The sequence below is a fragment of the Carettochelys insculpta genome, chromosome 3 (assembly GCF_033958435.1).
Source record: "Carettochelys insculpta isolate YL-2023 chromosome 3, ASM3395843v1, whole genome shotgun sequence".
Lineage (NCBI taxonomy): Eukaryota > Metazoa > Chordata > Testudines > Carettochelyidae > Carettochelys > Carettochelys insculpta.
Window position 1 is genome coordinate 212,019,194 of NC_134139.1, and position 13,317 is coordinate 212,032,510.

Below are 13,317 nucleotides of genomic sequence, written 5' to 3' on the forward strand. Positions count from 1 at the left end.
AGGCCAGTCTCAACACTCCCAGGAGAGAAGTGGAATGACATGGCCAGGGGGGCAAATTGAGCTGAGGCTTCCCCCACCACTGCCGGTAACTGAAGGAAAGGGCGGACCCCTGCTGCTTGCACCATTTTCCCCCAGGAGTGTTATGAGCAAGATAGGAAAGTTATTCTTCCATTTTATCCCATGACAGAAGGGGCTTGTGTGTCCGCGTGGCAGTGCTAAGACTCTTGGAAGAAAGGCTGGGCAGCAGTGGGGCGGAAAGAAAGCTGTGCCGTCCTGGGGAAATCTCGTGGGAATAGGCAGAGGCTGCACAGCAGGGTGTATAGGCTAGTGGCAATGACAAGAGTCCGAGGCGAGCCGTCTTCTTACCCGTGTAGGTCGCTTCCGCCCGGAAGGGCCTTTCAATTTATCCCGGAAGCAGAAAGAGCATTAGCAAGATGGCGGCTGCTGCAGCAGAGGTGACGGCAACCGGCTCCGGATCTCCTGCTTACCCGGTGTGCGTGCTGGTGCTGGGCATGGCGGGCTCCGGGAAAACCACTCTGGTGCAGGTGAGATTCGACTTCCGAATGGCCGTTGTGTGAGGAGGAGGGAGAGCGCCCTTCTGGGCCGGGGGAGCAGGAAGCGTGTCGGGACAGGGGAACGGTCTTCGTTTAATTTCTCTCTCTTCTCAGAGACTCACCGCCCATTTGCACGGCCAGAATTCCCCGCCCTACGTCATCAACCTGGACCCTGCTGTGCACGAGCTTCCGTTTCCAGCCAACATCGGTGAGCAGGTCGATCTGCGTTCTCTGGCTTCTGGGGCAGATGCTTTTTCATGAATCTCTGTCTGAGGGTTTGTAACGTACTCACCCAGTGATTACTGTGCTTATTTGCTCATAACAGCCACATTTCTAAGGCAAGTGTAACATCTCGCTCTTTTAAAAAAAGCAGCCAAGTAGCACTTTAAAGACTAGCAAAATGGTTTATTAGGTGAGCTTTCGTGGGACAGACCCGCTTCTTCAGACCATAGCCAGACCAGAACAGACTCAATATTTAAGGCACAGAGAACAAGAACACACTCAATATTTAAGGCACAGAGAACCTTGGTTCTTGTTCTCTGTGCCTTAAATATTGAGTCTGTTCTGGTCTGGCTATGGTCTGAAGAAGCGGGTCTGTCCCACGAAAGCTCACCTAATAGACCATTTTGCTAGTCTTTGAAGTGCTACTTGGCTGCTTTTTTGTTTTGATAGTGTATAGACTAGCACGGCTTCCTCTTTGTTACTATATTGCTCTTTATAATGCGACATGCAGATGAAGGTTGGGCCGAATGAGCATATAGCTTTTTCCCTTATACATGTAATGTGTCCAATACTGCTATCTTTGTATTTTGTCCTGACTGGGAGGGCTGTGGGTTGTAGGCAGGTTGTGATGAATGCTGCCTTATGCTAGTTTCCCTTTAAAAGCATGGGTACAAAAAGCAATACAGTAAATCCCTGACACGTGAAATTTTGACTTGTGCTTAGTCAAAATTGTGGGGTTCCCTGGGGGCCGGAGAGCACAGCTGCTCTTGCAGCTCCCCACTGCAGTCCCTGGTTCCTCTAGGTGGTGGAAGCCGGGGGACAGACAGCTGCAGCACTGTGGCTTCTCTCCAGCTGTAACTTTGTGCACAAGCTGGATTGATTTAAATCAAGACAATTTAAATCACCAAGAAAAAAAGTCATTATTTAAATCAAGTTTCCTCCAATACTATTTCACATATTGCTTCAACAATGATGGAAATATTATCACTAGAACATGTTAATTTACAACTCAGTACAGCATTTTACAACCTCTATGAGAGTATACTATGTTTAATATGTTTAGATAACTTGATTTTTATTAATTTAGGAAATAATACATAAGTCATCTGTGTCAAACTGCAAATTCAGCAGCAGTACATAAGAATAAGAACTACATCACAAGCATAATAGCATTTATATTTTACAAAATTAAATCTTGAAAATTAACAAACTTTTCACATTTCCAGTTTTAGTAGTCTCCTGAGTTGCCAGCTGATGGCTGTCTTTAAATATTTTTTTAATTTTCAAATCTTAATTGTGACAGGTCCTGAAAACACTGAATGTATGGTGTCCTTGAAACTTGTACAACTAGCTCTTATCTTCCCCATTCCCACTCTCATTTTGATTCACAGACTGAAATGGAAATACAAGTTTTCCTGCTTTTTTGAAGTTCCAGTGGATTTCTTAGATTATTGTGAATAATGCCAAATGATGAAAATATTCTTTGTACCTACAGAAGAAGCTGCTACTGTGAGAAGTTGGCTTAGCAGCCAAAGACATTTTGTTTCAAGATGCCTGGCTAATGATTCCTGCCAATTCAGGGGATTGACTTTGTTCAAAACATAATCAGCAAGCATGTACTGATTATATGATTGCACTCCTGTTGAATTTTTTTCAGTTTATTGCAGCTTTCACTTTCATTTATTTTAAATATTCTGCCATGTTTACATTTCCTGATGTATCTGTTTCTGAAAGATAAGCAAAATCATTTTCTGTTATCATATAGGCACATACTAGTGGATCATTGTGTACATTTCTCCATCCATAAAGGCTTAAACTGGCAAATTTCCCCTCACTATTTCTTGCACTCTGTTCATGTTCCTCCTCATATGTTGTATCTGGAAACCTTCTACCAGGTGCAATATAGCTCGGTTGTAAGGACTCAACCATAATGGTTAAGGTGTTTATTGTTAACAGTGTGGAAAGGAGAATTTGCATGATAAATGGACCAAGAAATCTTTTAATCTATGGTGTCTTGTTTGTATTTGCTGGTCCTTACTACAAACCCATTCATGGTGGTGGTTTTATTGAATGACTGAAATCTTTTGCTTGTTACTGATACTTTGAGGGGTGACGTGTGTCACTGAAGCAGTGCTTCAACGCATGACTCTGAAATTGTTGCATTCAGGACCCTGAGGTTCCCCAGGGGTCTGTTTTGGGACTGGTTGTATTCAATAAGTTTCATCAACAATTTAGACATTAGCGTAGAGAGTATGCTTATTAAGTTTGCAGATGATACCGAGTTCAGAGGGGTTGCAACTGCTTTGGAGGATATGGTCATAATTCAAAGTCATCTGGACAAACTGGAGAAATGGTCTGAGGTAAATAGGGTAAGGTTTAGTAAGGACAAATGCAAAGTACTCTACTTAGGTAGGCCTAATCAGTTTCACACATACAGAAAGGGAAGCAACTGTCTAGCAAGGAGTACTGCAGAAAGGGATCTAGAGGTAATAGTGGACCGCAAGCTAAATATGAGTCAGCATCACACTGTTGCTGCAAAAAAAGTAAATGAGGTTATGAGATGCATTAACAGGAGTGTTGTGAGCAAGAAACAAGAAGTCATTCTTCCACTCTGTGCTGATTTAGACCTCAGTTGCAGTATTATGTCCAGTTTGGGGCTCCACGTTTCAAGAGGGAGGCAGAGAAATTGGAGAAGGTCCAGAGAAGAGCAAGAAGAAAGAGCCATGAGGGAGGACTGAAAGAACTGGGCTTTAGTTTAGTTTAGAAAAAAGAAGAATTAGCGGGGACATGATAGCAGTTTTCAGGTACCAAAAAGAGGGTTACAAGGAGGAGGGAGAAAAATTGTTCTTCTTAGCTTCTGTGAATAGGACAAGAAGCAATGGGCTTAAACTGCAGTACGGGAGGTTTAGGTTGGACATTAGGAAAACTTCCTAACTATCAGGCTCGTTAAACATTGAAATAAATTGTCTAGGGAGGTTATGGAATCTCCAACAATGAAAATATTTAAAAGCAGGTCAGATAAACATCTATCAGGGATTGTCAACAGTACTGGTCCTGCTGTGAGGGCAGGGGACTGGACTCAATGAGCTCTCAAGGTCCCTTCCAGTTTCCAGTGTTCTGTGATTCTATGAATTGCTGCTTTACATTTCTCAAGAGTGTTGGAAGCCTTTCAGTGCAGATAAGTCCACAGGGTCTGTTCACCATCGTATCTGGATCTAACCATGGTGAAGCAAATCTAATCCAAGTGGTGATTGTCAGAGACGTAAATTGTTTGGTGATCTCATGTTATTTTGCAAGTGCGATGCAGCTGGAGCGCATGACTAGTGCTAATGATGCCTTATAGTCCACTGTGAAATTAGTCCCATATGTACTGGCTTCGTTCATTGAGGAAGGAAGGGGGAATGCTTAGACCTGGCAAACTGTATTCTCCTCTTATTATATTACTGTAATTTATTCAGTTGTGACTTAATCATTTTATTCTTTTCTAGATATCAGAGACACAGTGAAATACAAAGAAGTCATGAAACAGTATCCTTTTCTGGGCTTAAGGTCACCTGTCCATGGTCAAGTCCTACAGACATGGACTATCATCTGTGTACACTGGGGAAAAGAGAAAGAACTGTGGGCTAGGGTTTGAGGTTGTGCGTGCTTTAAATGTAGCCAAAGAAAGTGAAAATTTAAGCCAGGATACTTGTCCTGGGTTAGTTGGAAAGCTGTACACACCAAGGTGCAGGTCTACACAGCCTGTGTTTTGAGCACACTGCTGTATGCCAGTGAAGCATGGACTTTGCGCTCAAAACAAGAGCAGCGGCTCAACACATTCCACATGCGCTGCCTTAGGTGCATACTTGGTATCTCATGGCAGTACAAGGTCCCCAATAGCACAGTGCTTGAGAGGGCAGGCACTGCCTCCATGTTCACCCTTCTCAAACAGGCGTATGCACTGGCTGGGCCATGTCTCATGGATGACGGATGGCTGAATACCGAAGGACCTCCTCTTCGGCGAACTGGCGTCTGGACAGAGGCCAAAAAGGTGACCTAAATTGCGCTACAAGGACACTTGCAAGTATGACCTCAGTGCTCACTCTATCAGTGAGAACACCTGGCATTCTCTCGCTTCAGACAGGCATCCCTAGAAACAGGGAGTGAAGGAAGCTCTTGCTATGTATGAAACTACTTTGGTGAAGGAAGCGGAAGATAGGAGAGCCCTCGGGAAGATCCGTGCCCGTGATACCAGAGCGATGTCTGCCTACTTCTGCTCACAGTGCGGAAAGGACTGCCACTCCCAGATTGGATTGCACAGCCACAGAAGATGCTGCTCGAATCAGTCCAGCTGGGGCACAAACCCATGATCCCTCGGGATCGAAGGATGCCTACTAATGACTTAATGGTACAGGAAGAGCAGAATGAGCTGGAAACAGTGGGAAGGCAAAACATTGCAGGAAGTGGTTAGGGAGGGTTTGTAGAAGAAGAGAGGCTTTGAATGCCTGAAATTACTCTAACGATTTTGTAAAAAAACACTGAAGATTTTGGGGGCATAGACAATGTATAACTGTGGTGTCGAAATTGTTTTGCAGCAGTAGCTATTATAGTGGCTACTGCTATAGCAAACTTACTACGTTATTCTGAAAATATATTTATTGTTCAAGCCAACTAGCCACGTGTGGCTGGTGGCTAGTATGTTGGACACCACCGATATATGAGATTTCTGAGACTGACCCTGTTAGCGGCTATGTACTTAAAACATATTGAAGTAGGGCCATTATCCTATTCCAGTGTAACAACATGGAAAGAAGAATGATTAGGATACACATAGCAGTCATGTGGCCTAGTGAAGAAAAACACTTTGAGACTGGGACTATTCCTGCTTTTTTTCATTGTCCTCTGTGCCTTTTTCCCTATCTCTAAAATGGGGATAATGATGTAAAGTTATTTGCAATCCATTGATGGAAATACAGTCCTTTTCTATTATTTATTTACTTGAATCTCCTAGGATGGCAGTCTGCAACCTGCAGCTCCGGAGCCACATTCAGCTCTTCAGGGACTTCTTTGTGGCTCCTGACAGTATAATTGCAAAGTAAAAAATAAAAAAAACCTCCTGATTATTTTCAATATTTCAGTGAACATCTAAAAGCCCTACAATGAACAACTCATATCTAAATAGCAAACTATATGTAATCTCGAAACATTGGATAACTCCGCTTTTAATATGTGCAGTGCATTTTGGGATGTGTGTGAGCTTCTTCTTAAAATAGGGGTTACAAATAGTATGGTTTGACGTTGTGAAGGGCCATCTCATATTCACATGCATTGCTACTCTTGAATTACTGAGTTTACCAAATTTGAAAAAATGACTCTTCTTACTCTTGATTGCTGACCCCTGACCTAGGAAATTAGATTATAAACTTTCCAGGGCAGGGCATTTGTCTCTTATTTGTCACTATTCAGTGTCTGGCATATCCTTGGACTATGTAAACAAACAAGTAGTACCAGGTTTTTTGGGGGAAAAGCCTATTAACACTTTTTATAAACTTGTGTTTTCCTGAGCTATATGTACAGATATGGTCTGGGTCCAAATGGTGGAATAGTGACTTCTCTAAATCTCTTTGCTACAAGATTTGATCAGGTACCAACTTCTTTCTACTTATTATATGAGGTTGTGCTGTATGGCAGTAAGAGGTAGCACTTAACTTACAAGCCAGTTTCAGAGTCTTACACCTGTGGAGTTGCAGCAGGTATAGTTTCACTGAGATGAGAAATTAAAAGCTGCCGTAAAAAGTCATTGCTTTGAGGCAAGATAAGTGTGGTCTTCTATACTGAACCTTAGTTATGGAGAAATGATCCAGGGATTTGCTGCTGTGGGAGTAAAATGTATCTGGGCTACAAACTGGAAGGCTACATCTATGTTGAAGCAGAAAGTCAGCTTAAGGTACACAACTCCAGCTATATGAATAAGGTACCTGGAATCATTGTATCGTAACCTGAGATACTGTAGTGGGGGTACTGATGGGAGACACTCACCTGTCAACTTCCCTTACTTTTCTTGTCTGGAGTAGAGTAACAGAGTCACCTGGAGAGTGATCTAAAGTCATTTTGGCAGGTCTTCGCTAGACCAGCTAAATTGACCAATGGTGGATCAGTCTCAAAGCTTTGAAAATTCGCACTCCTGCCCACTGCACTTGACACACAGAAAGCAGTAATACTACAGCTGTGAGTTGATCCCTAATTTTTGATGACCTGGTTTAATGTGGGAGGGGAAACGTTATGAAGAGAAAATAGTTGAGTTTGCAGCCATGTCCCCTGATTGATTATAATAATTAATATTAATTTTGTTTAGTGCCAAAGTATCAGCCAAGAATTGGACTTCAGAATGCTAGGCACTGTACAAGCACAGTATAGCAGTCTTAAGTCCTCACACAGAATCACAGAGTCATAGGGCTGGAAGGGACCTGAGGAGGTCATCTAGGCCAGCCCCCCTGCTTCAAGCAGGATCAATGCCCCCTAAGTCATCCCAGCCAGGACCATGTCAAGCCAGGACTTAAAAACCTCGAGGGATGGAGAATCCACCACCACTCTAGGCAACACATTCCAGTGCTTCACTGCCCTCCTAGTGAAGTAGTTTTTCCTAATATCTAACCTATACCTTTCCCTCTTCAACTTCAGACCATTACTCCTTGTCCTGCCATCTGACACCACTGAGAACAGTTTCTCACCCGCCTCTTTAGAGCTCCCCTTCAGTAAGTTGAAGGATGCTATTAAATCACCCCTAAGTCTTCTCTTTTGTAAACTAAACAAGCCCAAATCCCTTAGCCTCTCCTCATAGGTCTTGTTTTCCAGACCCTTAATCATTTTTGTTGCCCTTTGCTGACCGTGCGCCAGCAAATCCACATTTTTTTTTTTTTTTTCGTTTTTTTTTTTTTACTGGGGGACCCAAACTGGACACAGTATTCCAGATGTGGCTTCACCAGTGCTGAATAGAGGGGAATAACTACTTCTCTAGATCTGCTCGAGATGCTCATCCTAATGCACCCTAGTATGCCGTTAGCCTTCTTGGCTACAAGGGCATACTGTTTACTCATATCCAGACCTTTCATCCACCATAACCCCTAGGGCCCTTCCCATCATACTGCTGCTGAGCCAGTCAGTCCCCAGCCGATAACAATGTTTGGATTCTTCCGCCCCAGGTGCAGGACTCTACACTTCTCCTTGTTGAACTGCATCAGATTTCTTTTGGCTCAGTCCTTCAATTTATCCAGGTCACTCTGGATTCTCTCTTTACCCTCCAACATATCTACCTCTCCCGCTAGTTTTGTGTCATCCGCAAACTTGCTGAGGGTGCAATCCAGTCCCTCTTCCAGGTCATTAATAAAGATGTTGAATAACACAGGTCCCAGAACCGAGCCTTGTGGCACTCTGCTTGGAACTGACTGCCATCCAGATATTGAGCCATTGACCACTACCCTTTGGGTCTCACCATCAAGCCAGCTTTCTATCTGTCTTGTAGTCTAAGGATCCAATCCATATTTCCCTACCTTATGGACAAGAATGTTGTGGGAGACCGTATCAAAAGCTTTGTTGAAGTCAAGATAAATTACATCCACTGACTTCCCCATGTCCACCGAGCTTGTTACCTCGTCATAGAAGCTAATCAGATTGGCAGGCACGACTTGCCCCTGGTGCATCCATGTTGGCTACTTCTGATCACTTTCTCCTCTTCCAAGTGCTCCAAAATGGATTCCTTGAGGATTCCCTCCATTATTTTCCCAGGGATTGAGGTAAGGCTGACTGGTCCATAGTTCCCTGGATTGTCATTGTTTCCTCTTTTAAAGATGGGCGCTATGTTTGCCTTTTTCCACTCATGGTGTTGTTGTTTAGCAAAGAGTTAATTGTCTGAAGTGTACATGATTTCACAAGTACTGTGAAAGGTAAGAACAGGAGAGATGAAAATACTGCAGTTTGTATGTGTACTCTACAGAGAAATACAACACAGAAGAAAAATTGGGGAAACATCTGCTTATTAGCTTTGCAGGGCTATGAGATCTAGCAGGGGCCAGAGTTTATTAGCACTCTGAAGCCTTGATTTTTTTTTTTTTTTTAAAGAAAACCTCCAATAAAGTACCACCTTTAAGTTCAAGATATTTAAGATATTACTATATTATAGACTTTAAGATGAAGGTGAGTTTGCAGACATATATATGTGGTTTGAGTTTATTACCTTTCCGGAACGATGAATACATTTTAACATATTTAGAAACTGTGACAAAGTCAGTTTTGTTCCTGGGCTTCTGGCCTCATTCAGTCCACTGGTCCCACTTAAGCACCCAGTTGCCCTCGCTGGGGTGAAGGGTGGTCTGGCTGGGAGCCCAGCCCTCACCCACTTGTGCAGGTTTCCAGCCCAGGGACCTTATGCAGCTGCTAGTAGGAAGGGCTGACACCCTTAGCCCTTGGCACGGCAGTTCTTCTCCCTGGGCCACTTCCCCAGGCGATTCCCTGTAGTACCTTCTCCAGGCTACACCAGTAGCAAATTCCCCCCTCCCCTTGATCTGCTGAAGCTCCTCACTTTCCCCCTGTGGCTTCTGGTATTCCTGATCCTCTCTCACTCTCTCTCCACCCTTCCCACTGAAGGGCCTTTTGAAGACCTCTTACTAGACCAGTCATGGAGTCAGCTGGCCCCAATTAGGCTGAACTATCTCCCGCTCAGCTGCCTGTGATTGCCCTGCTGGTGCTCCATAGGCTCTTTAGCTTGTTTAGCCTCCTTCTGAGGAGGCCCTGTGCACTGGCTCTGCCATAAAACCCAGAATATTCAGAGCTAAGACTAAATGTACAAGAGACCGAAAGCTTTGAAAATTTGGAGGTTCTTTGATAATGTATTCTGCACTGGTGAGGCCACATCTGGATTATTGTGTCCAGTTTTGGGACCCACCAATATAAAAAGGATGTGGATGTGCTGGAGCAGGTTCAGTGGAGGGCAACCGAAAATGATTAAGGGGCTGGAGCACATGACCTATGAGGAGAGGCTGAAGGATTTGGGCTTATTTAGTTTACAGAAGAGAAGACTAAGGGGTGATTTAATAGCAGCCTTCAACTTCCTGAAGGGATGCTCTGAAGAGGATGGAGAGAAACTGTTCTCAGTGGTGACAGATGTCCGAACAAGAAGTAATGGTCTGAAGTTACAGAAAGAGAGGAGTAGACTGGATATTAGGAAAAACTACTTCCACCAAGTGGGTGGTGAAGCACTGAAGTGTGTTGCCTAGAAAGCTGGTGGAATCTCCATCCCTAGAGGTTTTTGAGTCCAGCTTGACATGGTCCTGGCTGGGATGACTTAGTGCGGGTTGCTCTTGCTTGAAGTAAGGGGCTGGACTCGATGACCTCTTGAGGTCCCTTCCATCCCTGTGATTCTACGATTCTGTGTAGCCAGGCTCTACTCCATAGAGATGACAGCATCTCATCATTATGTATAGGGTACAGAAAATACATGCTACAGAACATCAGTTGTGTAATTTTTATGCATACTTGTCTTTGACAGTATGTGATCTGCTTTGGTACCATTCCAATTTTTGTCCTTTTCATGTGTGTGCTTGGATTTTTGGGCATCTGAGGCTTGTGTATGAGACTATCTGTCTCTAGCTAATGACACTTGAAAACCAGGTGCCATCTGGAACCACAAGGCCCAATCTTGTGAAATGCTGAAAATCTTTGATGAGGCAAGGAACCAATTCACATCACACAAGATGAGACTGTTTATGAAGTGTGGAAATAATTGCCTCCCTTGTACAATTTCTCTAAATAGGATGTGGGCAGACTGATTTTCTTGTAACAGTTAATTTTGGTCTCTCTAAATTCTTAATATGCGTTTATGATCAAAAAACCTTAATATGAAGTTAAAGTGTACATCTCAAAGAGCATACTCTTTGCTTTGTAATGGCTCTAAATAAAAGGCCTATTACTGATTTCTTTCCAATCAGGTGATGAAGTTTATTGAAAAACGACAGAATGCATCCCAGTGAGTAAATTTCAAAAGAATATATTGTTCTGAAATCCCTCTAGAAAACCACTTGGAAAATTGCAAGACTTGAAATTTGATGGATAATTTAATTAGTCCTCTGTGATATAGCCCCACTAGAAGATTTACCTGGCATTGCTGAGGTCCTAAGTCAATTAAATTGCATTTTTCTTTATTTATTGCTTTGAGACGTGGGTGCAGAGGAGGGATTCAGTATGCAGTCTGCTCTAGGGAGAGAAGACTACTGCAGCTCTCTCTTACCACACTGGTTCAGGGCCAGGTAAAAAGCATTCTCCATGGCCCCTGCAGCTCCAGCAGACATAACTAGGGCAGTGATGCATGTCCTCTGGCTGGGGCAGGTCCAGGTCCAGGTCCAGGTTCATTTGTTCCCTGCAGTGAGGATTGCAGCAAACTGTGCTTTTTTCTCTCACACCTTGACAAAGGGAAACAGACAGCAATATTCTTGTATAAATCAGGTGGGGGAGGGGTAGCTTCACTCTCCTCTGTCCTCTCTAAATATGTTTGGGGGTTGGGAGGATCAGTGCTGGGGGCAGTCCTGGAAAGACATCCCCCCACCAGCCTCTTTCACCTGCCTGGTGATTCTGTCTTCTTTTCTGTATGGTTTTCTGAGAAGCAGTCCCGTTCCTGGCACATCACATTTTTCTGGCACATCCAAACCCACGCCTCGCCCACCCCCCGGCTCAATCCCCTCAGATCTGTGCAGCCCCGGCTCAGCCATCTACCGCCCCACCCCCCCAACTCCACTCACCACCCACGCATAGCTCCTGCTCGCCCCCCAACCCCCACCTCTGTCTCTAGCTCACCACCCCTCAGGCGTGACTCCAGCTTAACCTCCCTGGCCCTGGTTCAAACCGCCTGTCGGCTCACCACCTGCACACACCTCCGGCTCACTCCCCACCCCCACACGCAGTTCTGGCTTACTACCCCTCACAAGTGGCTCCAGCATACCCTCACCCCCTGCCCTGGTTTAAATTGCTCGCACTGGTTCAAAACCCTTGCATGTGACCCCGGTTCCATCTTCCCGCCCCAGTTTAAACCACTCATGTGCAGCTCTGGTTGAAGCCCCTGCCACCAGTTCAGCACCCCACCCTTGCTAGCTCACCACCCACGCCCAGCTCTGGCTCCAGCTCAGACCCCCTCACCCCACCCCACGGCCTGGCTCACCACCCGAGCAGGGCTCCGGCTCGCCACCCCCACACACAGCTCCAGCTCAACTCCACCCCTCACCCCCCTGCAGCCTTAACCTACCCCAGACTTAGCCCCTCCCCGCCCAGCTTAACCCTTTGCAACTGCCCCCGCGCCCAGGGACTTACCTTTTTGCTGCTTCCCTGGCTGCAGAACGTGTGTTCTGCTGGGGAAAAAGCCAGACCCCCACTTATGCAAAATCCGGGTTACATGAGGGTGTGCAGAACGGAATCCTTGCTTACTCTGAGACCTTACTCTATACTGAATTTGGTTGTCCTAGCTCTTAGGCCGTGTCTATACTAGCATGTCCTTTTGAAATATTTATTGAAAGACAGGGCTCTTTCTACACATCCCACAGCACGTCTACACACAAAATGCGTTCTTTCTAAAGTACTTTTGAAAGATTGGTGCCGCTTTCCAAAGTGCCTTCCATTCCCATGTCAGGAAGAGCACCTTGAAAACTTGTGTAGACACTCCATGGGCTGCTCTTTCAAAAGAGTAATCCTCCATTGCACTGGTCAGGTGGCACGTGATGACATTCCTGCCAGCAGCAGCAGGGCTCAATAGTCTCTGTGACTGGCCATGTTTAAAGCCGCAGGGACCTAGAAACCTCATAGCAGGAAGCTGAGAGTGTGCTAGCAGCACCACAGCCATGAGCCCATGGCAGCACGCTCCCTTAGCTTCCAGGACCCCTAACAGGCACGAAGAAGAGGATCCCATCCTGGTCCGAGGCAGATCTGCGGGACCTCCTCGACCTGTTGGGATGAGAAGGTCTTGCTGCAGACCACTGGCTGGTGCTGGAATGCCAAGGCATTCAGCCACCTGTCTACCAGCCTTAACACCCAGGGACACCTGGCTGCATGTGCTGTACCGAGTAAGATCAAAAGTTAAAGAACAGCAGCAGGTCTATTGCAGAGCCAGAGACATGGCCAGCTACTCAGAGGCAGTGCCCACTGGCGGTCTCCACCACCTGCTTAGGCTAGGGACCCAGTTCCTGCCATGACAATGCTGAAACTGCAGGACTCGAGTTGGAGCCCGAGCTGGAGGACCAGGTGGGACCCTCGGGCCGGAGCTGCTGGGGATCCATCTGCCTGTGGACTGGGCATCTGGACCCTGCATCAGGTCTGCTGTGCTGTCTGTGAAAAGGCAGCCCTCAGCATATGCAGGGTGAGGGTGGTTGGGAGAGGACCTTTAAAGGAGCGGCTGACTGCAGCCCCAGAAAGGCGTGTCACCCATGCAACCCTATCTGCAGCGTTTCCTGACCCATTCTTTCGAAAGAGTGCCTAGATCTGTGTGGATGTTCTCTTTCAAAAGAGCAGCCTGGTCTCTCGA

The 13,317-nt window shown here is 45.5% G+C and overlaps 1 protein-coding gene across 1 annotated transcript in view; it reads left to right on the forward strand.

Annotated features, from left to right (window-relative positions):
* Positions 1–434: 434 nt before the first annotated feature.
* GPN1 (GPN-loop GTPase 1) overlaps positions 435–13,317 on the forward strand; it is a 116,498-nt gene continuing 103,615 nt past the window's right edge. Inside the window, exons 1-5 of the mRNA XM_074989100.1 lie at positions 435–545; positions 669–762; positions 4,265–4,304; positions 6,336–6,402; positions 10,742–10,779. Of these exons, the coding sequence (XP_074845201.1) occupies positions 435–545; positions 669–762; positions 4,265–4,304; positions 6,336–6,402; positions 10,742–10,779 (350 nt within the window). The remainder of the gene's footprint in view (positions 546–668; positions 763–4,264; positions 4,305–6,335; positions 6,403–10,741; positions 10,780–13,317) is intronic.